The following is a 26,797-nucleotide window of genomic DNA, read 5'->3' as shown; positions in this document are numbered from 1 at the left end:
ACCATACAGGTAAATGTGCCCCACCCATAAAAGGTTTCTGAAGGTAGCCCTTCCCCTACAATTTAATGTGCTAGCCCCTCCCTCACAAAAATTCAGTCTTGTTGTGCCCCTAACACATATCCCCCTTTTGCCATTCTACTAACCCCTGGGTCTGTAGCTTGCGGCTCATAATGAGTTTTGGGCTTGGACTCCCATTATCCCTCACTAATGACTATTCCAGAAAGTGCTGAGGGTAGTCTAAATCCAGAACATCTGAAAATCCAAGGTTCGCGGCCCCCTGTGACATAGGCAGTGAGTGTGCAATGCATGTTGCAGATCGAGCAGTGCTTGGAATAAGTACATGCACTTTATAAATAATAAGCCAAGATTTACGGCCTTTGTGGATGCTATCACAAAGTGCACAACAGTAAAACTTGGGGAATTCACTTTCGAATTTTTCAGTGAACTTTTTCTAGAAAACGCGCTAATTCTGGGGTTCTAACATTCCCAAATAACATATTTCTTTCCGTCCTGATGCTGTCAAAAAGGACCGTGCATGTGTTACTGTCGTAGAAATTGCCCAATGTGATAAGATACACTGGCATTGTCTATTTTTTCACATGAATATCTGCCATTCAATGTGCCAATCGAGTGCAATGTATATGTTGCACGACTATGTTTTGCATCACTTAAAATAGTTTACTATTTTTCTGCTATAATACTGCTCTCTTAGCGTAAACAGCGTCATGGCTGGAGTGTGTGCATCTTAGTAAGAGTCGTGTGCGGTTGGCCTTGTTTTGCAAGTAAGTAATGCAGACAGAATGTGATGTGGGGGGAGGAGGGGTCATAATAACCTGGTCAGCATTTGGTGCCCGTCCTCTTCAATGTCCACCTGACCCCACACGTCGTTCAGGGCTGCTCTCTCTTCGGCGCTCCAGTGGACCATGGCCGCTGTTATGGAGCCTGTGTTGAGCCTGCTGCTGGATTGATAAGAGGGAGGCACCTGACAGTCCTGCTGCCAGATCGTGAGCTAGCGCACTCTTCTATCCCAGTGCCCAGGCACAGTACGTTTATCTGTCGGAGCAGCGTCCGAGGCGTCTTGGGGAGGGCGATACATGCGTGCCGTTCTAGTGTTGCATTGTTTTGCGCTCATATAGTCGACGTTACCTCTGCGCATTCGAATGCTTGGTTGCACGATTCCTACAGGTCTAACCGCATTGATAGAATTCAAATCAAGAACTGTGCAGACACCAGGGTCGGACTGCGCCTCACAATTGTCTCGGAAGTGGCCCAATGTTGCAAATGGCAATTCATTTCTTTTGTGACAGACTGTTTGAATATTACTCAATGTTTTTTTTTGTTGATAAAATGTATTGCAAATTTTGCAAAATAAAGAATATTTATTCTGCACCAATGGTCAAAACTACTCGCTGCATAGTGCAGTAACTAATCAAACTGGCCCACATTGGCCCTAAAAGTGGCCCACTTTGACCCCAAAAAACTGGCCCACACTGGCATTTTGCGTTTTTGGTTCAGACATTGCCCTATCGACCAGTCCGAGCCTAGTAGACACAATAGTGAGCTTTCATTTGCCATACATTCTGTGAGTGGCTATAGCAACTTCAGCTGAATAATATTTTAATAAGAGTTATGTTATGTTCCTATCCTTGTCATAGACGTTTTGTGACACCGCCCTAGCGTGAAGTGAGGAGGAGGGAAAGCAGGGTGCAGTTTACAATTAAGGAAGCAGCTGACGTGGGCAATATTCATTTATTTATTTCCAATAGTATACCAACAGAGATCAGTACAAAAAATTGAGAGAAAATGCAAAATACTATGAATCACACATTACGTTCTAAAAAAATTATTCAGGAGAAAAATGAAGTAAATGGGTGCTTATATGTTTTTTAAATTCATAACGATTACAGCAAGTATTTGTATTAGTGAGGATGTGAGTTAATTCGTTATATATGGAATAGAGAATAGTGAGTGATGACCTACACGCACTGTGATTCCATCGTAGGCCGGGCGCATGAGGGGCTTTAGATTCTGCTTCCATTTCACCGGCGCATTATATCCATCCTATTCATCCATCCCATCGATCCATCCATCCCTCCATTCCATCTATCCATATTGATATGCTATTTTAGCCCTTCCTCCAGGGGCCTTATTTTTAACCTTTGGAGAGCCTGATAGTGTAGGGGCCCTGGAAATATCGCTTGGATGCTGCCAACAAGCCCCCTATTCTCACTATTGTCCTCAGGGATGCTACGCTCTTGTTCAGGCATCCTCTGATCTCTCTATTTATGTACCTCACTTTTTCTGGCTGGTAGTTCTAGCGTTGATGTCTTGGTGTCTATAATGAAGCCGAGGTAGTTTATTCTCCTTGTCGGGGTTGTGTCGGATTTCTCCTGGTTCACTAGGAACCCTAGAAATGAGAGCAAGTCTTTCACCCATTCTGTCTGCTATTGGAGCATTTCCTTGCTGTCTGCCAGCAGCAGGATGTTGTTCAGATATATGATCATGCGGATCCCTTTCTCCCTGATCGCTGCCATTATCGGCCTCATGGGTTTCGTGAAGGCCCATGGCGCTGATGCTAAACCAAAAGGCATTGCTGTGAATTGCCAGTATCGCTTGCCCCAGGAAAATGCTCGAAAAGGTCAGTATTTTTCTTGTACTGGTATCATGAGAAACGCATTTTTTAAATCGATCCTTGTGAGCCTGTTGCCCTGCCTTATCTTATCCCGCAACTGGTGGATCCCTTCCATCTTGAAGTGATGGTATGCCACCCAGCTGTTCAGCTCTTTTAGGTTTATCACTGGTCTTACTTTTTCTTTCCTGTGTACCAGGAACATGTTGCTTATGAATCTGGGAGGCGTTATGCATGGCTCGATAGCTCTCATTTACGCTAGCTGCTGGAGTTCGCTGTGCAGGCTTACTCTCTCTGCCTGAGCCATGTGTATCGGTGGAGGGGTCTGGCTCTTGTGTGGCTCTTGGACAAATTCTAACTGCAGCCCTTTGGCTGTCTGCAGTATCCACGTGTTGCTGGAAATCACGTGCCAGTTTCACCAAAATCTCTGTGTTCTCCCCCGCACTGGTGGGTATGTCGTGTGTCTCACCTGTCTCTTCCCTGTCCCCTTCCTCGGCGTCCTCTTGGGAATCAGCTTTTCCCAGGGAAAAAAACATCTTGTTGTTTATTCTCCCAGTAGTGGGCTCTGTTTGTTTGAGGTCTTCTCGTGCCTTGGTAGCAAAGTGTCCATCTAGTTAGGCCTGGAATAAATTATCACTGTTCTGATCATGTGGTAGCAGACCACTGTTCAGAGCCCATTTTTGTCTATTTATTGAGTTTTCCTGCCACCCTGACCCGTGTATACTGCGCTGTGCGTTTATTCATTAGGAGGTCGTTTGGCATGGCAGCTATTTGCACCTGGAGATCGAGGCTATCTATACGTTCTCACTGCTACCAGTAAAAACAAATTAACTTTGTAGTTGCATGCTTTGTGCTTCTGGAGAATGTTATCTAGTGTGGTTTTGATTCCTAGTCAGGGCCCCCTTCCTTATTGACCTTGATTCCTGAGCATCTGTCTGAACATTGTGGGACCTGGGATTGTGTGCAAAGTAGTTTTGATGTCAGGATTCAGTATTTCAGAATAAAGGCCTTACAAAGTTCTGTCTGATAAACAGCGGTACTCTAGTTCTTTCTTCGCCACGTTAATGTTCTTTGTGTCTCATGCGTTGCATGCCGCCAAACATTTTCCCTGCCCATGTATTCTGCAACCTATCCATACCTATACCCATTTATATGCTACTTGTGTAACCCTATCTGTGTACTTTGCAACCTTTCCCTAAACTTGTGAGTGTACTCTACTCTCACTGTACTTGTGTAGCACAATCTATTCTATTCTGTATGACGATTGCATTACCTCTAATGTTTAAACTGGTGGTTTAGAGATCACTTCTAAGCCTGTACCTTTGTTCACTTCTAGCAACAGGTGGGGGCGGGGCCAGACCATGTGCTAATCTCATCTGCATCATCACACTCACCCATCTGCTCAATTTATTGACCAAATACCCATTGTTCTTCATTACCTCATATCCACCTTTAGGGAGGCACACCTTAAAGACCCTCCTCAGGCTACCTCCCTGTTCCACATATTCTTTTGGCCCACATGTCATAAAACAGCAGTCCCCATCTCTGTCGCAGTCCAGACAGGAGTTCATATTTAGTACCAGGGGGATCAATTGGTCTTTCTATGTCATGCATGCAGTGTGGTTCATCTGTATGAATGTGAACACGTGCCTTGTTATCTTTACCCACTACTATTGTCAGCATGTGTTTCTCTACTATTTTCTTCCCCACTCTTTACATTGTCTCAGGATACTTTGCTGGACACAGATGCCAGTCAGTACTAATACGAGTACTGCTATTAGTAGTTTAAACGCATCTCCTAACCAGGTAGGCTCCCATGAGAACAGATAATCGAACCAGTCCTCATCCTCTGTTTCCTCAGTCTCTGTACCATTTTTGTATATAATTCTTGCAGGGACGTTATAGCTTCTGTCAAGCTCCCATTCTGCTCATGGTGTGCTGGTGTAAACGTAAAGCAACTTCATCCAATCTTTGTGCACACTCCCCACTTCATGGCAGTGAGGACGTCAAGGACATACCTATTTTAAATAGTCATCAATCTGACAGCGCTTAGCGCCTCCTTAATAGTGTTAATCCCCTTTGCATGGGCATTGATCGTTTGCAGTAATTTCCATCTAGTTATCTGCATCCACTTAGCATTAAGGACCTTTTCTCTCTTTTTTATTATTGGTCATGGGATCATTTCCAATTTGCACCACGTTACTTTGAGGCACTACCAGTGGCAGTACATGCAACGCTGCCAGTAAGCATATGCCACCCCAATTTGGCAGTTTTGCATATAAACCCTTGTATCGCAGGCCCAATAGTGGTCCATTAGTACACTGTGCCTATTTTTATACCTGGTAAATGCATGATGCGACTGCATCCTTCATTCTTTCCCATTTTCACTGTGCCATTGTTTATGAAGCACGGGGAAAGATTTACCATCTTTGGAATGTGTATTGGCCCCTTTTCATCTTTCACCCAAGCCAGCAAGTTGACAGTATGTGTCCATTCCTCAAAACAAACTTTATTGACATTTTCCAAAATATTCCCTTCCAAACGCCTTTTAGAGCCTCTACTGTGAATCCCTTCCACCCATCCTTCTGAGGTGTACACATCACCTACTATATACAAATGTGACCTATCCCATCTGTACAGTATTTCTTTCCCCTGTGAATCTGTGCACTTCAACAATGGGTGATCAATCATTGTCACATCACCTCTGCGTGCCCCTGACAATGTATAATTCATTACCAATTCTTTTGTCCCTTTCACTTTCATTTTCTTGATAAAATTACCCTCATACAGGAACTCTGCTTGTGTAACCCATTTTACACAAGCATACCTCCCCAGAAATTGTCCTCTCATTTTGCACAATACAAGATGAGTTAGGCAATGTGCTGTGTGTACTTGTATTTCCTTGGCCATGAACACCTTGGAGGCGCTCAATGCACATGGAATGAGGGAGCAGACAAAGCAGTTCTCATCCAATTTCTTCCTCCCCACTTCGCTCCTATGTCTGTACCGCAGATTATTAATATTTTGGTCTTAACCTTCAATGTCTACTCAGAAAATGTTAATCATCAATCACATCTCTCTTTACTCTGGTCATACTTCCACTCATGTTGGCAGCTATATTAATAATATCATCACAAAAAAATCTTACTGCCATAAGATATGCAAGCCAGAAAAAAGCAAAAGATGAAAAACGCAGCAAGCATTATACTTATAGAGTACATTTTCTGTAAATATCATCTTTTATGCACATGTTGGGGAGTAAAAACAATGTCCTTTGCCCTTGAAAAATATATCCTTCTGTGGTGCCACATCATGTGTCTCGTTGTTGGTCAGCTCTCACTCTTGCACTCGTCCGGTGTCTGGTCACCTCTTCTCCTGGCCTCTCTTGTTTCCGACAGGGGGGTCATGCCTCGAAATATTTTCACATCATCTATATGCACCCACGCCTTTTTTTCCTCACATTTTTACAGAGTAAGGGGTTGCATACTGGATGGAGTATGGGCCATCAAATCGTGGTGTATGCCACTTGCGGACAAAATTCTGCATGTACACTAAATCCTCAGGGATTAGCTGCAGGGTTGATATTACAGCATTTATATCTACAACTCCCTCTCTGATGTCGTTGGTTGCTTCTTGGTCTCCCTGCTGCACCTGTATCGGTCGGGAAATGAAATTCAAACATTTAGTCATGGCAATTATATAATCATGTATTTAATTTCCCAACACAGTCATAGAACTTTCTTCATCCAACCAAGCACATGTGGGATTTATTTATTTTAATTTATTTATTGGGTTTTTATAATGTGTCTATACACAATGTACTTTGAGGTGCAACAAGACAAGGAGAGGGAGAGGGAAGACAAAACAGAAACTGTCCTACTAGGTCTTGTAACATTTGGATCATGCAAGTGCGGTAACAGAAGTGCCGGAGGCTTAACGAAATGCCCGGGGAGGCCAGGTGAACAGAGCCCAGGGAGAAGAGAGCACAGGGACAGAAAGATCCACGTGCTAAGGGCGAGTAGCAGGCTGAAAGGGCTAAGGGCGTGCACACCCAGCCAGGATAGTGTAGGGAGAGGGAGTCCAAAAGGGCAAGTGCAGGTTGGGGTAAGGGGTAAGGAGACCAAGTGCAGAGGTAGGCTGGTAGGGGAGGGCCTGGTGCCCTGTCTGAATCTGAAGGAACCAGGTAACCAGTCAAGAGGCAAAGGGGGGGGTGAGTTAGCAGGGGTGGGGAATAGGGAAGGAGGAAGAAAAAAAGAAGGGTCTTGAGAAGCTTTCGGAATTTAAGGAGATCTGGCTCAAGTCTGAGAGGGGCAGGAAGGTCTTTCCAGAGGGAGGCAACTGCTAAGGAGAGAGATCTGCCACACACTCTTTGCTTGGAGAAGTGTCTGATCTGCAGAGAGTTGGAGCTAGAAGACCGAAGTGCACCATGACTGAATAACAGACAGAGAGTCAGGTATGAGAGAGGAATAGGAGAAGGTAAGATTGAAGGAGAATTGTGTGTCATCTGCATAACACTAGAAGTTAGGAGAGTAGGCCGAGATCAAATAGGCTATCGGGGAAATGTAGATGTTGAAAAGCCAAAGAGAATTAGCCAGACAGGAAGGGTCAGCAGAAGGCTGTTTGAGGAGAAGGTCCACAAGGGAGTGCTTGAGGGGTGACAGGAAGGATCCCGTGGCAAAAGGAGTGATTGCAGAAATCAGCCACGGCTGGGGCAAAGGAGACAATGTTGCCCTTGATAGTTCTGGAGGAGCAGGGGAGTGCCTGTTCAGATGAGACTTTCATAGAGTTGACTTGTCTAGAAACCTTATAAGGTGATATTGGAGAAAAAGAGGATAGCAGATGAGAATTGGGGGCAAGCTAGGCCTGAGAGCAGGTGAGGGAGAAGGTAAGGGAGAAGGGTGGGGTATAGAAGAGAGAGAGGACAGGATGACCTGAGTTTTAGGAATGAAATGAGAGGCCAGGGAATTACAGAGTGCCAGGGAAGGCAGAATAGAAATGGAGACTGCAGTAGGATTATCGAGTTCCTTGCAGATTTTGAAAAATTGCATAAGGCAAAGAGAGCCAGGATAAGCCAGTGCAACCAATTTCTATTTGAAGTATCTCGCAATTTGGCAATGCGTTCCTTCAAAAGGCCACTGAGACGTTCCATGACGCTGTTGGCCTGGGGATTATAGGCAGAACAAAGCGTGTGCTTAATGCCAAGCAGGGATATCATTTCAGAAAATAATTAATTTGCAAAGTATAGTCCGTTATCTGACCATAGCACTTTGCATACTCCCCATCAGGGAAACACCTCACGTACAAGGAACATAGCAGCCGATTTGGCGTCTGCATGGGTGCATGGTGCTGCTTCTATCCAGCATAAAAAGGGACACATGACCACAATCATGTATCAATATCCATTACCACTTTGGAGCATACTAATATAATCTATATGGAAATGCCGAAATGGGCCTGTAGGGTGGGCTATTGCTCTCTCACCATTCTCAAGGCATGTCCAGCGGTATATTTTTGGCATGTTAACCAATTTATGATGAAATTAACAATGTGTTCATGCAAATTTCTTAATTTAATCCTAACAAACCATGCTTCAAGAATGGTTGCTACACGACATTCCCTTGTGGTATGTGGTGGCTAATGTGAGGCACCTGAGTAAGAAGATGGACACAGTTTTAAGTGGTTCATAATTTAAATAAGAGGGTTGGGAAAAAGGCCTCACTATCCCTAACTCTATGTGGGGTTTCCCTGCCTCAAGAAAACTAACGTGAGACAGGATGTCCAAACAAAATATCCACAGTCCTGTGTCCAAATCCTATTGTGATGCTCACACTCATGTATTCAAACTGTCATGGGTATCAGGCACATAGTTGGGGCAAGCTGGGTGGAGGCTTTGCAGGCCTGGCATAGGCACACAAAGAACCCACAACAAATCCCTCCTTTCATTCCTTCCTAGTGTTTGTAGTAACTTCCTGGTTACCACTTCCTGTTGCCAAACAGGAAGTGCATTATAACTCATGAGCTCTCTAGTGTTTGGGTGTGGCTGGCTATATAAGCCACACCCAAGATTCTTCCAGTGCTTCGTGTTACTCACTGTGAGCTGTATCAGCAACACAGTTGCCGTGTTCTGGATCAGCCAGCATCTGCTTACCTGCTCCGGATCATTCTGTTTCTGCTTACCTGCTCCGGATCATCCTGCTTCTGCTTATCTGCTCCGGATCATCCTGTTTCTGCTTACCTGCTCATAATCATCCTGCTTCTGCTTACCCGCTCTGGATCATTCAGCTTCAGCTTACCTGGTTCTTACTCCACGCTGCAGCTATCTCCAGTCAAGAGGGGACTTCTATACCGGCACCTGTAAGAACAAAGAAGAACAGCGTTAACACGCGCACATCATTAACACTGCGCATACTCACCAAATCTTCCCACAACGCTGGAATCCAGGTTAGTTGCATGAGCGCACACCCCTGTAAGAAAGAAGAGACATTATTCATAGCGCTCGCTCCAATAACGCAGACAGTTTTTTCACTGCGCTCTCTCTCTCTACGCGGTGCATACTTACCAAAAGCCTCTGTGCAAACTTTCTTAACCACCAAGTCTCCAATAGCGCTGAACCCAGACTTGAGGCGCTAATACCACATAATTTCTCCTGCAAGGGAAAGGGAGAGACATTACCAGGCGTGCTCGAATTGAAGGCACTGCACAAACCTACCAGCAGCTAGCTTCTACACGCAGCGCTACTCACCCACAAAATACCAGAAAACAAAGACAATACAGACAATTTTGGACACTCAACATTCTCCACGCAACGTTCACTAGTGGGAAGGACTTTCTAGCCTGTGAAGAAACTGGTGCCTTGAACTCTCGCCTTGCTGTGAAGGCATAGAACAGCGTTTGGCATCTGAACTCAGACTACAAACATTGGCACCAATCACATGAGTGAATCGCGCCCCTGCAAATGCAAGATGGAGTGCACACCCTACTAAAGATCAAGGTAAGCCCATAGGGGGACATCACAGCACGCAGTAAAGAGAAGGGAAGGGACCAGGGGAATCGGGTGAATTCAGGTCTGAGTGTATACCTTGTATTTGACAGGTATTTCTCTGGGTGAAACAGGGGAAGTGAAGACTCGGGGTCAAGGAAGGCTCGTCCATCGCTCCTGCAGAGACACAGGTGAGTGTGACACAAACCTACTGCAAGGGAAAATAATAATATGTTGGCTGTTTTCCTGCATCCTGTCTTCTAATGAAGTTGCCTCCCTGCCTAGCAACTTTCATGATCCATGTGCGTTCGTCTTTATTCCATAAATTCCAGGGGCCCAAACACTTCCCTGGTCATTGTGTGCCAGGGGAACAAACCCTTCCCTGGTCTTGGAATGCCAGGGGAACAAACCCTTCCCTGGTCTTCACTGTGTTTAATGGCCCTCACAGCTTTTTTCTACATAAACAATGGTTTATGTCGAAGGGCTTACGTCAAGTCTCGTCTGTGGTTTTGGACAACATCCATGTCTGTCTCTTATTCTTTATTTTACTATCCACACCAGTATAAATTACCCTCCTAAATAGATTAGGTAGTCTTTCATGGTCAACTATGAGTACTTAGCTTTCCTTCCTCTGGGATTGTATCACAAGCTCTTTCAAATGTTTCTTCAATAACATTTAGTGCTCAACCATTTGTTATCGAAAATGCTACTCGTCCCCCACCCCAGACTGTACCTGCTGAGATGTGTTTTCAATGCTGCTTGTCTCCGAGCTGCTTACAGACATTCCAACAGTTTTCTGGAAGGCATTTATCCTCTTCTTAGGTTGGCGTCTTTGACACCAATCACTGAAGCCCTCGAGCGATGAGCCCCTCTCTCGGTCTCATAGCCGGCATGCAGGCTCTCTTTTATCTAACCTTGCAGCCCTTTCGTTTATTAGTGGACCTGTCACAGATGTGGTTTGCCACTGTAAACAGACCTTCCTGTGAGTGTTCTCAGTGCTCATGCACAGATTTCCCCACTCCCTGTGAGGTTGACGTTCAGTCCGCCTTAGAATGCCGTCTCAGCTAACGGCTCTGTGTTCCATCTCCCAAAGAGGTGTCGGTCTTCTCCACGGGGCCTGAACCCGATCTGATTTCTTCTCTCGCATTGCAGACCGTACCTTGTTGTCCCATGTTGGCGGTCGTACCGGCAACAGAATCCTGATGGTGAACAATTTTCTCGTTAACGTGTTATTGTTCCACACTTCTCTGCCTCAGTAACGAAGTCCAGTTTTAAACGCCTTCCGCATTCTGACGCGGGTCTTAGTGTCTGGTGTACCTCTCCCACTCTACTGCTGATTCTCAGTGTCACTTAATTTCCACTTCTGTTGCATCTCCAACTCCTTCTCTTCTGTCACGTACCTCCACTTCTTCCGGGTACTGGACCACTGCTACTGTTCCAACTGCTAACACGACTTCTACTTCGTCAACCACTTGCGTTTTGTCCTTCCTTTCTTTTATCACAGGACCTGTTAACTAAAAGAGAAGAAGGACTAACCTGAATACCGTTCTGGACCTCCCTCCATGGCCTCCTTGTCGCAGTACTCAGGACACCTATAGTTGGAGCTACTGGTTTTGCAAATGCCCGCTGGTGTGGCATTTGAGTGTCCAAGAAAGACAAAGATGTGTGCCAAGTCTTAATTTAAGTATGGGAATAGTGGTCTTTGTCCCAACTAAAGGGGTGACACCCTTAGGTTCAGCACAGTAGGGTTCTATGTGATTTGATCAAGGAAATTTGGTTGAATCCAAATACATAAAATTTTATTTTTCTTTTAAGCCATTTGGCACAAATATATGTGGGAGGAGAGACCCCCCCACAGCTCTCTCTTGCCCCAACCTTAATATTTACCCTCACCCACCCTCCCCCCACATATATTTGCAGCCAAATTCAGCTGAAAACATTAGAAGGATTTGGCTTCGACCAAATCTCCTGTAATGAAACCTCCCTATCCATGGGTAGTGCAGATGTTCTCACGCTACTTGAGAGGCATTACAGGCTTTCCCACACTCTATTGACACCATTCCAGGTCGGCGGGGGACAATGAACACCATGTCCTCACCCGTAATTTCTGTTCTTCTTGTGGTGTTGGTCCCTATAGCTCAATTAACTGTGTCAATGGAAATACATTATAGCTCTCTCTCATCATCATGTTATGCTCAATTTTCTGTGTGGTATATGTTATTTCTAGAACTTGTAAAACATGTGCTACCCTTTTTGCTTCTTCATCTGCTGCATCATTACCACAGGAAATCAAGTTTGTTCCATTAGTGTGGGCTACGCATTTCACCAAGGCAGCCGCCGCTAGGAATGCCAGCACCTCGATCAACCTTTCTAATAATGCTGCATGCTATACTGGAGTGCCATCTTTGTGCTGAAAACCACTCCTTTTCCACTGTGACAGTCCTGAATGTACTGTAGATGTTACAAAGACAGAATAAGAGTAGATTGTCACTTCTTGTGTTCATGTTGTTCAAATGCAACTATCATTGCCACTAACTCTGCTGCCTGTGCTGACAAATACACTGGTAACTTCACACTTTGCACTACTGCAAAATCGTCACCTTTCCCTTTCCCCACCTCTGCACTCATATGCCTCAATCCTGTGCTCTGATCTGTCATTGATGACCCATGAATGAAGACCACCTCTTCCGCCTGTAGCACAATCTCCTTAATTTGGGGGATATCATTGTATATGTCAACGTATGAAGTACAATCTTGGACCTAATCTCCTTCCTCCACTGGGTCAGCAATAAATGTCGCAGGGTTCACTGTGCGGTACCTAGACATTTTAATCGATGGCTTGGACAATATAACCTCATATCCAGATGCCTGCTGTGTGGTGAGCATGGATCTTGGCTTCTCAAGAATGGCAAAAGGGGTATGTTCCACATACACTGTGACAGAACAGCCCATTGTTATTGTTAAGCACTTTTCTAATGCAAAAGCTGCTGCAGCTAGTGCTTTCTCGTGTGGGAAATGTCCTCTAATCTTCAATATCACACTCTAATATGCTAATGGTTTGTGTCCCATTGAAATCTTTTGTGTGAGGACAGCTGTCATCACATACCCATTTGAATGGGAGAACAAGTGAAATTCATCTTTGTAATTTGGTATTCCCAACACAGGAGATGACTGTATTGCTTTTTTTCAGTTCATCAAATGCATCTATCCTCTCACCTGTCCACAATATGGTGCTGTTTTCTTTCTGTGCTTCCTTTAGTCCTTCGAACAGGGGCCAAACATACATGCTGTAGTTACAGACCTAGACACAGCAGTAATTAGATAGCCCAAAATATTCTTTGACTGTTTCTGGTCGAGGCATATTACTTATTGCCTTTGCTCTTTCAGGGGCCACATTTCTCTCCTATTTTGATATTAACTGGCCCAAATTAAATACTTCTTCCTGACAATACTGCAATTTCTCCTTGTCCACTTTGTATCCCTTATCATCCAAACAGGTCAATAATGTCACTTAGTCTGTCCTGCCCCCTTCTTTTGTGGAGCTACACACACTCTACATATTGTATAATGGTACTGGGGTCTGCAAGTTACCCAAGTCCATTTGCAGAAACCTATTAAACACATTAGGGGATTCACAGTACGGTGGAAGTCTTGTATGTTGTAGTTTGGTCAGTCTATAGGTAAACACTGGCAAATACTGTGAATCTTTGTGTAAATGGATGAACAAGAAAGTATTCTTCAAATCAATCAATATAAAATGTGTGGCCGTAGGTGGTATGTTACACAAAATGGAACCCGGATTGGGCAGAGCTGGAGATTCTGCCTTCACAATGTTATTTAATGGATTCAGATCCTGTATAAATCTCCAAGACCCCCTTTTGCTTTTTTCACAGGTTACACTGCCATCTTACATGGAGATTCAGATGGTACTATTATCTCCTGTTTCATCAGGGGGACAATAATTTCATAGATGCCTTTGTCTGCCTCTCTAGAGATGAGGTACTGTTTTACTCGGGCAAAATTGCTAATTTCTTCCATTTTATTTTGATATGATATGATATTTTATTTATATTGCGCTCATACACAGGTGTTTCAGAGTGTGACCACACAAAGGGAGGGGAACAGGCGAGAAGCAAAAACAACTATCTTACCGGGCCCAGTGACATTGAGAATGCGCAAGTGTATGGGGAAGGGAAACAGGGGAAAGTGCATGGGGAAGGGAAAAAGGGGGAAGTGCAGAGCATAGGAGAGAAACAAAATAAATAGTAAGCAAACACATAATTAAATAGAGTGTTAGTGTGGGTAGTGCAGCCTGTAAGAGGCAAAGGTGCTAGATTAGTCATATAGGGTGTATCTGATAAGTGCAGAGGAAAAGTGGGTGGGGAACTGTATGGGTACAGATACAGGCCCCATTGCAGGGGGTGGCCCGGAGGCAGTGCAGGAGTATGGCATGGTCAGCAGGTACCTGGGCCTGAAGGACAGAGGGTGGCCAGGTGCACACTGCTGAGGGAAAAGGCAGATCAGCAGCGGAGAAGCAGGGCAAAGGCAGAAGCGAAGAGGATGGTCTTGAGGACCTTCCGGAACTGTAGATGGTTCTCCTCAAGTTTCAAGGTGGCAGGGAAGCTGTTCCAAAGGGAGGCCCCTGCTGAAGACAGAAATCTACCTCCAGCTCATTTCTTTGAAAAACAACTGACCATGAGGGAGTTAGAGGTAGAGGAGCGAAGAGCTCGAGAGGGGAGGTATTTACGGAGGGATAGTTGAAGGTATTTTGGACCCAGCCCCAGAAAGCCTTGTGGACAATGCAAAGGATTTTAAATGTAATCCTTGCATCCACTGGGAGCCAATGAAGGGATTACAGAGCTGGAGAGATACGATCCCAGGGCTTGAGGCCAAGGACAAGTCATGCAGTCACGCAAGGACAAGTCACGCAGTCCTGTTCTGGATTAGTTGTAAAGGGCGGAGAGTGGAGGCAGGTAGATTTAGAAAGAGGCTGTTACAGTAGTCCAACCTAGAGAGAATCAGAGCTTGGAAGACAGTGAGCGTCTGAGGGAAAGTGAGGAAAGGAAGAGTACCTCTCAGGAGGTGCAATAAGAAGTTTGACTTTTTAGAGACATCAGAGATGTGTGGGGAGAAGGAAAGTGTGGGATGAAAGATGACCCCAAGGTTCTTAGCTTTGCAGGTAGGGGCAGGAGGAGGGCCAAGGGAGGCTGGCCAGAGACTGAGGGGAAAGGATGGAGAGGGTGTACCAATGAGGAGGATCTCAGTCTTGTTGACATTTAGACAGAGATCATTGGCGGCACACCAATTTTGAATGGCGAAGAGACACTCAGAGATGAGGGAAGGAGAGGAGGTGGCTGAAGGAAGCCTGAAAATGAGTTGGGTGTCATCAGCATAGCACTGGAAATTTGAGCAAAAGATGGAAATGCAGTAGGCGAAAGTTGCAAGGTATTGGTTGAAAATCCAGGGCAAAAGGTTAGACCCCTGGGGAACACCATAGGTAGAGAGGGAGATACAAGATAGAAAGGATACAAGTTGTACCTGGGAGGGTCGATCAGAGAGAAGAGAGGTCAGCCAGGCCAGAGCCTGATCGATGACACCCAGGTTGTCACGGAGACGATTGAGCAGGGTGGTATGGTTGACTGTGTCGAAAGCAGAGGAGAGATCAAGTAGAATGAGGACAGAGGTAATGTTAGAGTCAAAGTTGGAGAGCAGGTCTTCACGGATGTTCAGGACAGCAGTTTCTATGCTTCTGGCAGATCTGAAGACAGATTGGTGGTCATGGCGAGAGCCAACAGAGTCAGAATGAAGGTTAAGCTGAGAGATGGCAAGCTTTTCCAGGAGCTTACCCAAAATGGGAGTTATGGATATTGGGAAAGAAGGATCAGCTCTGGGTTTGGGCAAGAATTGGCAAGGGTATCGTTGTGGTCCTTAATGGTTTTAGAGGAACAGGGATGGACCTGTTTTGATGAGGCTTTCATAGATCGGACTTGTCTTGCAACCTCATCGGGGGAGAAGAGAGGAAAGGAGGAGAAATAGGGAGGGTGGTTTGCTGAAAGTGGGTCAGCAAGCAGAGAAGGAGAAGGGAGAGGAGTGGGAGAGGAGGAGAGATGCCCTGGGTTTTTGAGATAAAGTGTGCGGCAAGAGCATTGCAAAGAGCCTGAGAGGCGAGAGGAGGGGTGGCTACTGCAGCAGGGTTGGCCAGCTCCTTGCAGATTTCACTGCTCCAATTCCTTTCAATATTCCTACATCATTGGGGCTGCTAGCCCATAATTCACTAGGTACTTTAATTAAGTCTTCTTGTAAGCAGTATGGTACCTTTTAACCAATGACATTATCTGAGGCATTTCTCTGTATTGTACCTGCAACTGGCATGGAGCGCAGATGTTGAAAATAACTTCATCATCTGTGTCATTGTCTTCAAATAGGTCAAAACCTATCACGTCACTTAGTCACTTTGCTGAGTCAAGTGCTATCACTGTGCTCTGATTAACACCTTTGTCATCCATCCCATGTAATACTACTCTGTCCTCTCACACCACTGCTGCTTCTGGCTGTCGTGTAATGACATCTTCTGCTACAGCCACGGGCACCTCCACTCTGAATAGAAATTCTGCAGGTAAGCACAACCATTTTCATTTTATCTGCAGGAGACATCCTAACAACACTTGTACTCCATAAAGAAATACCTCTGCGGCCAATAGTGTCCCTCTCAGTTCCCTTTGACCATATAATGCTTGTATGAATCCCCTTGCATTTACATAATGAATATCTGGTGTCAAACACATTATTCCTTCCTTAGTAAATGAAATCATCAAATTCAGTTTACTCATCGAATCCTTCCCAAATATGTTCACTGGTGTCTTTTGGGAATATAACAAAGGCCCCAGAGAATCCTTGCATGTCCATCACATTTTCTGACAGTGGAAACCTCCCTTCCTTGACACAAGATCTCGTTGCCCCGGTAATACTACAAAAAAGGAAAATGTTATGTCTCTTATTCTCACCCATTCCGGGTCGGGAGTTACTGATCGGACTGGACACATCATGCCACTCTGTGGGCTATCCTATTTTGGGTACATGTTCATCGATGTCCCCGTAAAGTTGTTCCCTCCCACAACTGTAACCCCTCCCACTACTTTGGGCACCTGTGTTTTCCAGCAATATGCTCCTGTGCCACTGTACAAACTGCTGTGCTTGCATTTGCAATGCATTTGTTGGCTGTTGTTGTGTCTGTGGTTTCTGTATCTGGGATATCGATACTTGTGGCTGTTACTGCAATGTATGCTGTTGTGGCCGTGGTGCATATTGCAGTAGGACTGCTCATTACCATTTGGAAATCATTTTTGTTGTGCGTAATCAAATGTGCTTTGCTCTTGCCGCAGTTGTGGTGAGTCATAAGCGCTGTATGCTGGGGTATACAGGTCTCTATCTTGGTCCATACTGCTGCCATCCCTGCTGAACCCCCTTCTACTCCCACATGTTTGTGAATAATGTCCCATTCTGACACACATCCAACATTGCCCCTCAAATCCTCTGGGACCCCAAAATCATGATCTCACGCATCAAATCCTCTTCCAAATCCAGTTCCAAACCTATACCTTCTTCCTCTTGGTGCATACCCCACTCCCTGGTGTAATAATTAATTTCCCCCCTCCCTGCAAAATATCTGCTGGTACCTGGCTGTAGACTTTCCTGCCCATACTGCTCTCCCCCAACATTCGTAATCATTGCAATCCTTTATCGATATCTTTCACAATTTCTTTTGCACTAATTTTGCTTCATCCCTCTGTCTCTCTTCACTTTTGTTCCTTTCCTTATCCTGTTTCCTTCGACAAAAATGAACTATGTTGAACAGTATTTCGGGACATTGTTTTACTTCAATCCTCACTATTTTCTTTAATAGGTTTTGCATGTCTTCAGGGAGACCCTGACTCAAGATGTGATAAAACACAGGTATACTATTATCCCAATTCACTCTCGTTTCCAATTGCCTCTTCTCCTTTATCTTATGTACATATGCAGCTGGGTCCTCATTTAACCCCATTTTGCATGTCATAATCGTGCTCATGTCTGATGTGTCTGGGAATTGTACCCTTAATGCCCTCCAAATGTCTGCTCGGCAAGTGTTAAAAGGTGAGCCATCATGTGTGGTATTTTGCACTGTTACCCTAGTAGTAGCATGACCTTTTCTATACATCTTCCGATTGGTCCCCCAATATAGAAGCAAATAAACTCTTCATATGCCCTATGTCCAATGTCATCCCTGACATTTGTTTTACCAACGCATAAATCCACATCCCTGCTCCTGCTGTGTGCAATGGTAATTTAGTCATTAAGTTGACTTTGTTTGGCTGTAGACATGGTATATCCTGAGCCAGCCCCCTCCGCCTTTCTGATGCACAGGTAATTGCATCATCCCAGTCTTTTTGACAGGCGAAACCGCACCCTTTTTTCCTTCTCTAGTATCACTATGGGGTATGTGCAACGGCCTGGAAAGCTCCTTAATCTGTTTATAGATGGCTTTATCCTTCCTGAATTTATTGGCAGAAGCTCTGGGGGGGTGGACGCCCGCTCTATTGTAACTAACTATCCTGCAGATCTATTAGTGAATACTCTTCCGGTGTTCAAGGTGCACCTACTGGAGGAGCTTGTGTTACCTCTTCATCTCCTTCCACTTCTTCTTCTTCCCAGCCTTCTTCATCTCCCTCACTTTCTTCTATCACTTTATTGCTGACACTTGCAAGGCCTTCCTTTACATACACTCCTCTTTCATACTCCCCTATTATGTCTCTGTTAACGCTGGCATAAACCTCCCTTGTGTTCTCTTCTCTTTCCCTGTCCTCTGCCACCTTTCTACTAATGCTAGCATTAACCTCCTTTCTGTACTCGTCTCCCCTTTTCCCTGGCTCGTCCCCTCTTTCCAATGCCTTTACATTGTAATTTTCAGTATTTGTCCCATCTATTTTAAATACTATTTTTCCTCCTATCCATTTGTCTGATGTGAGGCTCTCGCCCTCCCCTCAATGTATTTTATTTCTTCAATTGTTCTTTTAATTTCACTTATATACTGTGCTGCACAGTATATAACATTAACGCACTTCTTGTATCGCCCTGCGTGCCTTGTACACCAATATCATCTTGTTCCTCCGGGGGGTGAAAATGTAGGATTTGTATAGACTGCTGCTGCCTGCAATGGGTATAACCCTGGTACGGTCAAAACAAAATGCCCAGCTGATTAAGGGGAGGCGCATTTGGTTACACACGCCCTTTGTCGTGTGGGTTACTTGAATACTCATTTCCAATATGTTCCTCTTCCTCAATTATTTTCCTTAGCTCAAGTATGCTTCATCTTTTTTGCAATTTTTCCCCTTGTATTTCACATGTATGTATGTATGTGTGCATGTGTTGCAGCAAGCTTTTCAAATCTGTGCCTTCTAGAGGCCAAGGCTGATACCTTTTGCCGCCCTTCTCTTTGAACCATTTCATATGGTATTTGACAATCTTCTCCTTATATTGGGGAAGTGTCTTGCACAGATGAGCAATGGGGGTGTCTGTCACTATAGCAATATAGACAAATCAACTTACCATAAAAAATCGCCACTCGCCACTACAATACACCTTCACACTTCCTTCCCTCCTGTCACCCATCTCCTTCAGTTCCTTATGATGTCAACACAATGGGCCTCATTCCGAGTTTGGAGGCAGCCATTGAGTTATTAGCTCCATGGCTGACTCCAAACCGGGCTCCTTTACCGGTTTCCTGCAATGGGGACTTACTGGGTCATTCCGACATAGGAGGACCCGGTAAATCCTCCTTGCAGGAACCATTCCCCATTCCAATTTGAGCCCCCATAGGGCTCAATGGGAATGGGGATGGAGGTAACAATGGGCACATTATGAGTGTCCCGTTGTTACCTCCCTCTTCCCCTCGCAGGACCCGGAAAGGACGCCTGCTTTTATCAGGCGTCCGATCTGGGTCCCGCGAATGGAACCTCATAATCAGCCCTGACGGAATGAAGGGGGCCGGTCCCGTACCAGCCCCCTTCATTCCATGAGCACCAGCCTTATAATGCGGCCCAATGACGTGTTCTCTCCGATCCATGTGACAAAAAAACAAAATACTCCTACACCACGGCTACAACGCATAATCTCAATCTACCACCAAACATGCATAACTGCTGTGCTACCAACACACAAAAAACACCTCTGCTGCTCTATTATATACAAAACAATGCAGGTAAATAATCAAGATAAACCAAAATCCCCTATTCAACACTGCTGTCTTCCCTTTATATGAGGTATCTCCTCTTTATCTCTTTTTAACTGCCCCCCAAAGGAGACTGGCATTTACACCCAACCGCACAGTCTTCCCCAACTACTGTCAGAAGTATCTGCTCTTTCTATCTCCAATACTCCTTTTCAACTTAAAACAACAGTCAACTGTCGCCTCCCCACAGGAATTCTTGTGCACAGGTATACAATCCTAGGATCCCTGAGGTCCGTCGGTGTCAAGTCCCCTCTGCCTGCTTGCTCCGCCCACTAGTCCCAGCGTGCCGCCTGAGAGACCTTCTGGACTTTGAGAGATATGGGCTCCTGCCAACCTCCTCTTAGGTGCGCACTCGAACCGCTCCTTGCAAGTGGCCTACTCTGCCCAAGGGAGAAACGGCAAGGAGTCCTAAACCCTCCACCAGACAATGGGTATCTCAGCAGCCAAGTGTTAAGGTGATCCAAATTACTGATAATCGATAATAGGTGATCACTAACAAAATGAAATGAGTAACACCAAGTGCAGGAGAAAAAACTTCTTTAAAGCTTTTAAATCAAATACACCTCACAAATGACATCATGGTTAGTGATAAGAAAAAAACATGTTTTCACCTGTCCTATTGGTTAATAATATACATTCACTGTGAGGGCTACTACTTTTGGGTATTCTTTAACTGATGGCTTCTCCTACGTTCATCCATCTAAAAATGATACCCTTCATACTAACATATCATTGGTTGGAACTATACTAAATTAGCCAACACAGTGGACAGAATCCTAATTGGTTAATAGTTTGCTCATCTGACCGTGGGCACTTTAATGTGATGCCAGGGTCCGTGGTGAAACAGGGGAGATGAACGGACCACTATGATTCAGTTTTAAGAAGTTGCTCCCTTCTCGTTCCCAGGCTTGAGGACTTATCTGCCAATGTGTTTGTGGACTTGGCATGTCGTTGGTGCATGGATGTGCTAAGGGAGTAGCACGTGCACTATTTAGCTAGGTCTGGAATACATGATCACTGTTAAGTTCAAATGGGAGAGGACCACTGCTCAGAGCTCACTTTCATCTATATATTGAATTTTCCTGCTATCCTAACCCGTGTATGCTGCGCTGCACATTTATTCATTAGGAGGTAGTTTGGCATGGTAGCTATTGACACCTGAATCAAGGCTATCTATACGTTCTCACTGCTACCAGTAAAACAAATTAACTTTGTAGTTGCATGCTGTGTGCTTCTGAAGAATGTTATCTAGTCTGGTTTTGATTCCTTGTCAGGGCCTCCTTCCTTACTGACCTTGATGCCTGAGCGTCTTTCTGAACATCGTGGGGCTTGGGATTGTGTGCAAAGCAGTTTTGTTATCAGGATTCAGTATTTCAGAATAAAGGCCTTACAAAGTTCTGTCTGAAAAATGGCGGTGCTCTAGTTATTTCTCTGCCATGTTAGTGTTTTTTATTTTATTTTTTATTTATGTTTGGTTTATTCAAACCTTTCATCACATTTCCATCCTAATCACAACAAAGGCAAAAAAGAAAAAGATTACAATTCCAACCATCAATATATGTTCCCAAGAAAACAAAATTAAAATCCCAGCCATAAAGTAAAATTTCAAATATTATTCCAATTTCATTTTTTCCTATTCACTAGTGATCTTGTCATTGTGAATATCCAAGGCATCTTTCATAAACTTCAGTGCCCCTATAATTGCTGAGTTATTCTCGCCTATTAGACATTTTAGCCAACATTCCTTTGGCGACATTCCCCAAAGATCTCTTTCATGTATTTGGACCTTAACCCAATTAGGGCTTTAGAATCTATGATTAAGTGTTCGAGGGACTCAATGCTACATGTCTGGGCACAGGATCTATAATCAGGCCCAAGCTTACCCAACAGCCTTCTATTGCCCATTACTTCTTTAGTTGATAGGATATTTAACATCAACCTTAAGAAAAGGTTGTGATACCATGGATCGGGAAACCTTTCCAAATATCTTGGTAATTGATTTAGTCCTCTGCCTTCCAGCTCCAAATTATGAACTAGCCTATATGTTAATATTTGGGTCAAAGTAGCAATCCAGTTGCATTATCTGATGTTTGACTTTCTCTGGGTATTACAGCAGACTTTCTTTAGAACAGTCTAAATCTTCAAGCCAGGAGTCACAGCTCTTTGCCCACGCAGCTAGGCAAGCCTCTCCCTCCTGGTTAATGTTGTATTTCAATATACCAAATGGAGCAGCTGCCTCCTCATCTATATATTTGGTGTAAAGGGCAAGATTCTTCCATTTGACCATTGAGCGCATAGATTGGAGTCCAAACTCAAACCTAATCATTACATTCGGTAAAGAGTTTCGCAAATGCAGCACTCTTTTCCAGAAATATCCTTCAATGTATTCCCAGATATTTTTGGGACAAATTCGTATAGTTTTGGCTCCATAAATCAAGGTAGTGATCACCTTGTGTTTAAAAAAGGTGATAACTGGGATTAATGACCATTTGCCAAATCTTTTGTGGAGAATTATCCCCTGGGTTGTGAGTGGCTTGCATTTAAGTTTAATATTCTCCAACCAATGCTTTTCACTGATGCTGTGATTTACCAGAACTTCCAAATAGGGTTGCAAATCTACCTATTCCAAAATCTCTTTGCCGACATAACATTTGAATTTCTTGGGTCTTTTCCCCTTTTTGTGTTCAGACCATTCAGCTCGAGATATTTTACCAGTTCATTAAGTCGTCGCTGCAGGCCAATTTGGGTCTGGTCTAGGATAACTATGTTGTATACATACAGGATTATTGGAACATGTTGTTTGTTTATTCTAGGGGCAAAGACCTGAACCGCATCGCGACCCTCCATAATATCAGCTAAGTAGAGATTAAATAAAGCAGGTGCTAATGAGTAACCCTGCTTCAAGCCTCTGCAGGTAGAGATTTTTCCAGAGAATAGTCCTTGAGTGGAGAGTCTATCCCTCACACTTTTATTCAAATATAAGGCCATCATTGCCTCGATCAGGTCTCTCGGGCATCCCCAGGCTATGAGCTTTCCCCACACGCTTTCTCTGCTAATACTGTTGAAGGCCTGCTCGAGGTCAATAAAGGCCACAAACAGTCTGGATTTTGTCCCAAAGGGCAAGATTTAGGGTATTTTGCAGGGAGAGGTTAAGGTTAGTCCCCACTCCCTTACCAAATCCGGTTTGTCTCGGAGGGAGGTGCCCTGCCTCTCCTGCTCACTTCAATAGATGTTGGAGGAGAATAGATGAGAACAGTTTTCCCAGGGTGTCGAAGAGGACGATGGCCCTATAATTTCTTGGATCTTTTATGCATCCCTTCGGGAACACTGGGATTAACAGAGCAGATTTCCAAGATTAGGGACTTCTTTACCTTCTATGATTTGATTGAACAATAAAAGACAGAAGTTAGACCACAACAATGGATTCTGCTTTAATATTTCTTTGTTAGGGCCATCAGGGCCAGCTGCCCTGGAAGAGTTCAATATTTTGATTAGGAGCATTAAAAGATCTTTATCAAATTCAATATCCCACTTAGGATCACCAATCCTTTTATTATGGGGGTCCTTATCATCTTCCAGCTGTCCCAGTGGGCTAGAAGTACTATACCACAATGGATCCGCCCCCTTCAATAGCCTCCTGAAAAAAAGCTGGGAAAAATGATGTATCCAATTAGCCTCCGACATTGAAGTTAGCAGACTAGCTGGTTGAAAAACATTGTTATTATTTAGGAGGGCGTAGAGATCTCAAGTATTCCTTTTTCACTATGGCATTGAGCATTTCTTCAGCATAATGCTGAAGGAGTATGGCCTTTGAAGAAAGCAGCCAATTGCAGTATCGTTGTTTCCTTTTTTTTACCATGACCAAGCTCTCGTTCGTCTCCAAACAATGTAGTTTTCTTAGATCAGCATGATAAATGTTCCCTTTGCTCCGCCAGTGCTTTGTTATAGAAATGGAGGCGAGTTATACCGTGTCGTGGACCCAAGATAGTTTTAGTATGGAACTGAAACAGTATCACTTCATAGTGCAGAAATGCACCTTTACCAGGGACAGCTGCTTCAGGTCCTCTACCACGCTGGGAACTTCCTTGTGGCGACTTCTCAATCTAGTGCCAGCTTGATTTACCTGTAAGGTATCACTTCCCTTTATAGGCCTTGGAATTCCCACCCAGCTCCATTTCAGCTGTAGAAGATTATGGTCACTCTGCCCGAAGGGTATGACGACTAAGTCTGAGACCCAATTATGGATGCTGGTAGAAACAAAGAAATAATCAAGACAAGAGCGTTGGCAACCTCAACCCCATGTATAGTTGGCCGGTATGTCTCCCCGGATATGACCATTCAGCATGATGATGTCACACCCTTTGAGTTAGTTTATCCATAGCCGGGCCTTACTTCTCAAGATCGGGGGGTGAAAGCATCTTACCCTTGTCATCTAAGCATCTTATGTTAAGGTCTCCACAGATGATAATATGGGGTTTGTGGTCTTTCGAATATACCTTGTAAATCAGAGTCATGAGCAAATTAACAAACAAGTTGTCATTCATGAAGACTGGGTTCCAGTAAATGTTAAAAATCACTAAGCACAATTTGGTTAGTCCCCCTGCTTGCTCCCAAGTTAGCGTGATCACTTAGACATACATGTTTGGGTTTATGCTCGCCACTATGTTCAAACCACTGCCCAGTTTTACCATAGTAAGGAGGCCAGATGATGGGCAGCCCAAAAGATTTTTTTTAGCCACATTACATTTAACTCAAACCCATCACAAATGGGGGGAACAGTGAGCAAGGTCTCTTGTAAACATATCACATCATATTTCTCAAACTCCAATCCTTCCATTTGGAACAGATGTCCATGGCCTTTGGTATTCCATAAACACCAACATAAATGATTTCCCTCCTCCTCAATCAAACATTATTCTCCTACATATTGAGCGAAGGCCCCTGTCAGCCATGACCAGTTTTGTCCCTTTTTTATTTGCAATTTCTGCTCCTCAGCAATCTTGATCGATCTTTTTCCTTTCCTTCGTGCAATCTGCAGTAATTTTTAGCGATGGAAAGTCCTTGGCTCGCTGAGGGTGTAATGGGTCTTTACCTCTACCTATTGGGCAAATCAGTAGTGGACTCAGGTCATTATTGCCTCTGTATCTCCCATTGTCCACTTTTTGTTTAGGATTCCCATGTTGGGACGAGCCAGGAGATTCCACTCCACGACCCGGAAAGAGCTTTTTCAGTGATTTCGAAGGAGTAGGTCTCCTGCTGATTCCAAAAGAATGCTTCGTACCAATCTGGAGTGTAGATGTAATATTATCCAGTAAATACAAGTCTCATTTACAAATTGAACTATTTTGAGGTATTCAGATTTAATATTCCTCAATTTTGGGACATGATGCAAGAGTCTCAAGATGTTTTCACGATTCAAAATTAAACCGTCTTTAGCACCAAATTAGATAGGCCATCATTGCCCACTGGTTTGATAGGTTTCTCCCTCGATTCACCTCTCAAATAGCGAGTTGGTTGTTTTCCATCTGTCCATGTCTCTTTATCCTGGGCGCGGATAGTCTTCCTCATTCTTTTTTCCTCCAAGGTGATGAAGGTCGGCAGGGGCAATCTTTCCTTTTCATTAATTTCTGGCGAACCATTTATGGATCTAGGGGGGGGAGATGCCATTACTTGGTTGGGAGATGCCGACTGGTTAGGCCGTTCATCATCTTGTATTGTTTCCTTGGTGCCGACTTCGTCAGATTTGATCATCTGAGTAGGTAGAAAGGTACGGAAAACAAGGCATCTCTTCATCCATAACCATGTCTGTTTGTCAGGCTTGTTGGTTGTGTCCCCTCCTGCCTCTCCTTTTTGGGTTGTCATTGCATTATTTATATGCAATGCTCTTACTTGCGTGGATTTCATCGGGGGTGGTGTTGTCAATTTACGCAAGAAAGACCACAACCCATTGGATATAGATTTATTCATACTGGATTGATTTTTGGTCTTTTTTTGTGCAGTGCCTTCACTCTTTTTCGCTCTTTCTTTACTTTTGGATTTCTCGAAGCTCACATAAGATTTAGCACCCAGGGCCTTAGCCTTTAGCCCAATGACGGGTTTGCTCCCCGTAGACTTCTCAGTCCCTTGGATCCCCTCAGGCTCTGTTAGATCTACTGTTTGTAATGGACGAATCTCAGCAGTGTGAGCGTGAGCGGGGATCAGGTTGGACAGGGTGAGTAGAGATTCTATCAGTGGCATTGAAAGTTTGTCGATCTTCAAGTCTATGAGACACTTATTGTGTCTTTCTTATCCAATTCAAAATTTCCAAAATTGCAATCATTAGCAATTTTCTTTCATTGGCTTCCCTTCTTGCCAGGTCGAGCAGCCTCTCTTGCCATTGCGATGAGGTTCCCGCCTACCTATCCAGGCGACCTCTTAATGTATCTAGAAATGACTCAATTAGCAATAATTTTGTATTTGCCATTGCCAGTAAGGACGCTTGATCTTTCATAGTGTCCTTTAGGCATTCATACAGCTTGATGAAGGGATTTAAGAGACACCATTAGTGTCGACATTATGATCGATTGGATATATTCCATGGAAAGAGTGGTTTGATGGTGACTCCTGAAGGACATGTTATGGCTATTAAAAGAGCCATCCAGCCGTCTTGCGTCTGAAGAAGATGAGAACGCTGAATCTAGCTGGTTTGGCAACCTCTCTCAGAATTCTGATTGACCATTGGTAGGTCCAAAGGTCGATCCCCCCTCTCTGTCGATCTCAGCAGGGTAACGGATAGTTCTACCCGCATCGCCAAAGACTTGTCTTGGTACCATTGTTTCTTACTCCCACTTTCCAGGAAATGTTCTCCCTCTAGACTGCTTTTGTTGGAACAGGAGTCAAGGGCAATTGATTGTGAATATCACTGAGTCTTCTCTGTCCTTCC

The 26,797-nt window shown here is 44.3% G+C and overlaps 1 protein-coding gene and 1 long non-coding RNA gene across 3 annotated transcripts in view; both read right to left on the bottom strand.

The window, feature by feature from the left end:
* Window positions 1-1,024, bottom strand: part of LOC138569676 (hemoglobin subunit beta-2-like) — a 38,508-nt gene extending 37,484 nt beyond the window's left edge. The window contains exon 1 of one of the 2 annotated variants that reach the window (XM_069647863.1): window positions 834-1,024. In XM_069647863.1, coding sequence (XP_069503964.1) covers window positions 834-925 — 92 coding nt within the window. In that variant the 5' untranslated portion in view covers window positions 926-1,024. The remainder of the gene's footprint in view (window positions 1-833) is intronic. The other variant, XM_069647864.1, reaches the window with a different exon arrangement.
* A 708-nt stretch (window positions 1,025-1,732) lies between these two features.
* LOC138569675 (uncharacterized) overlaps window positions 1,733-26,797 on the bottom strand; it is a 29,917-nt gene continuing 4,852 nt past the window's right edge. Inside the window, exon 2 of the long non-coding RNA XR_011303297.1 lies at window positions 1,733-6,280. This is a non-coding gene — a long non-coding RNA (uncharacterized lncRNA). The remainder of the gene's footprint in view (window positions 6,281-26,797) is intronic.

Source organism: Ambystoma mexicanum, chromosome 2q (genome assembly GCF_040938575.1).
Source record: "Ambystoma mexicanum isolate Mex_15411 chromosome 2q, UKY_AmexF1_1, whole genome shotgun sequence".
Lineage (NCBI taxonomy): Eukaryota > Metazoa > Chordata > Amphibia > Caudata > Ambystomatidae > Ambystoma > Ambystoma mexicanum.
The sequence above is the reverse complement of the archived record's forward strand: the minus strand, read 5'-3'. Positions and strand labels throughout refer to the sequence as shown.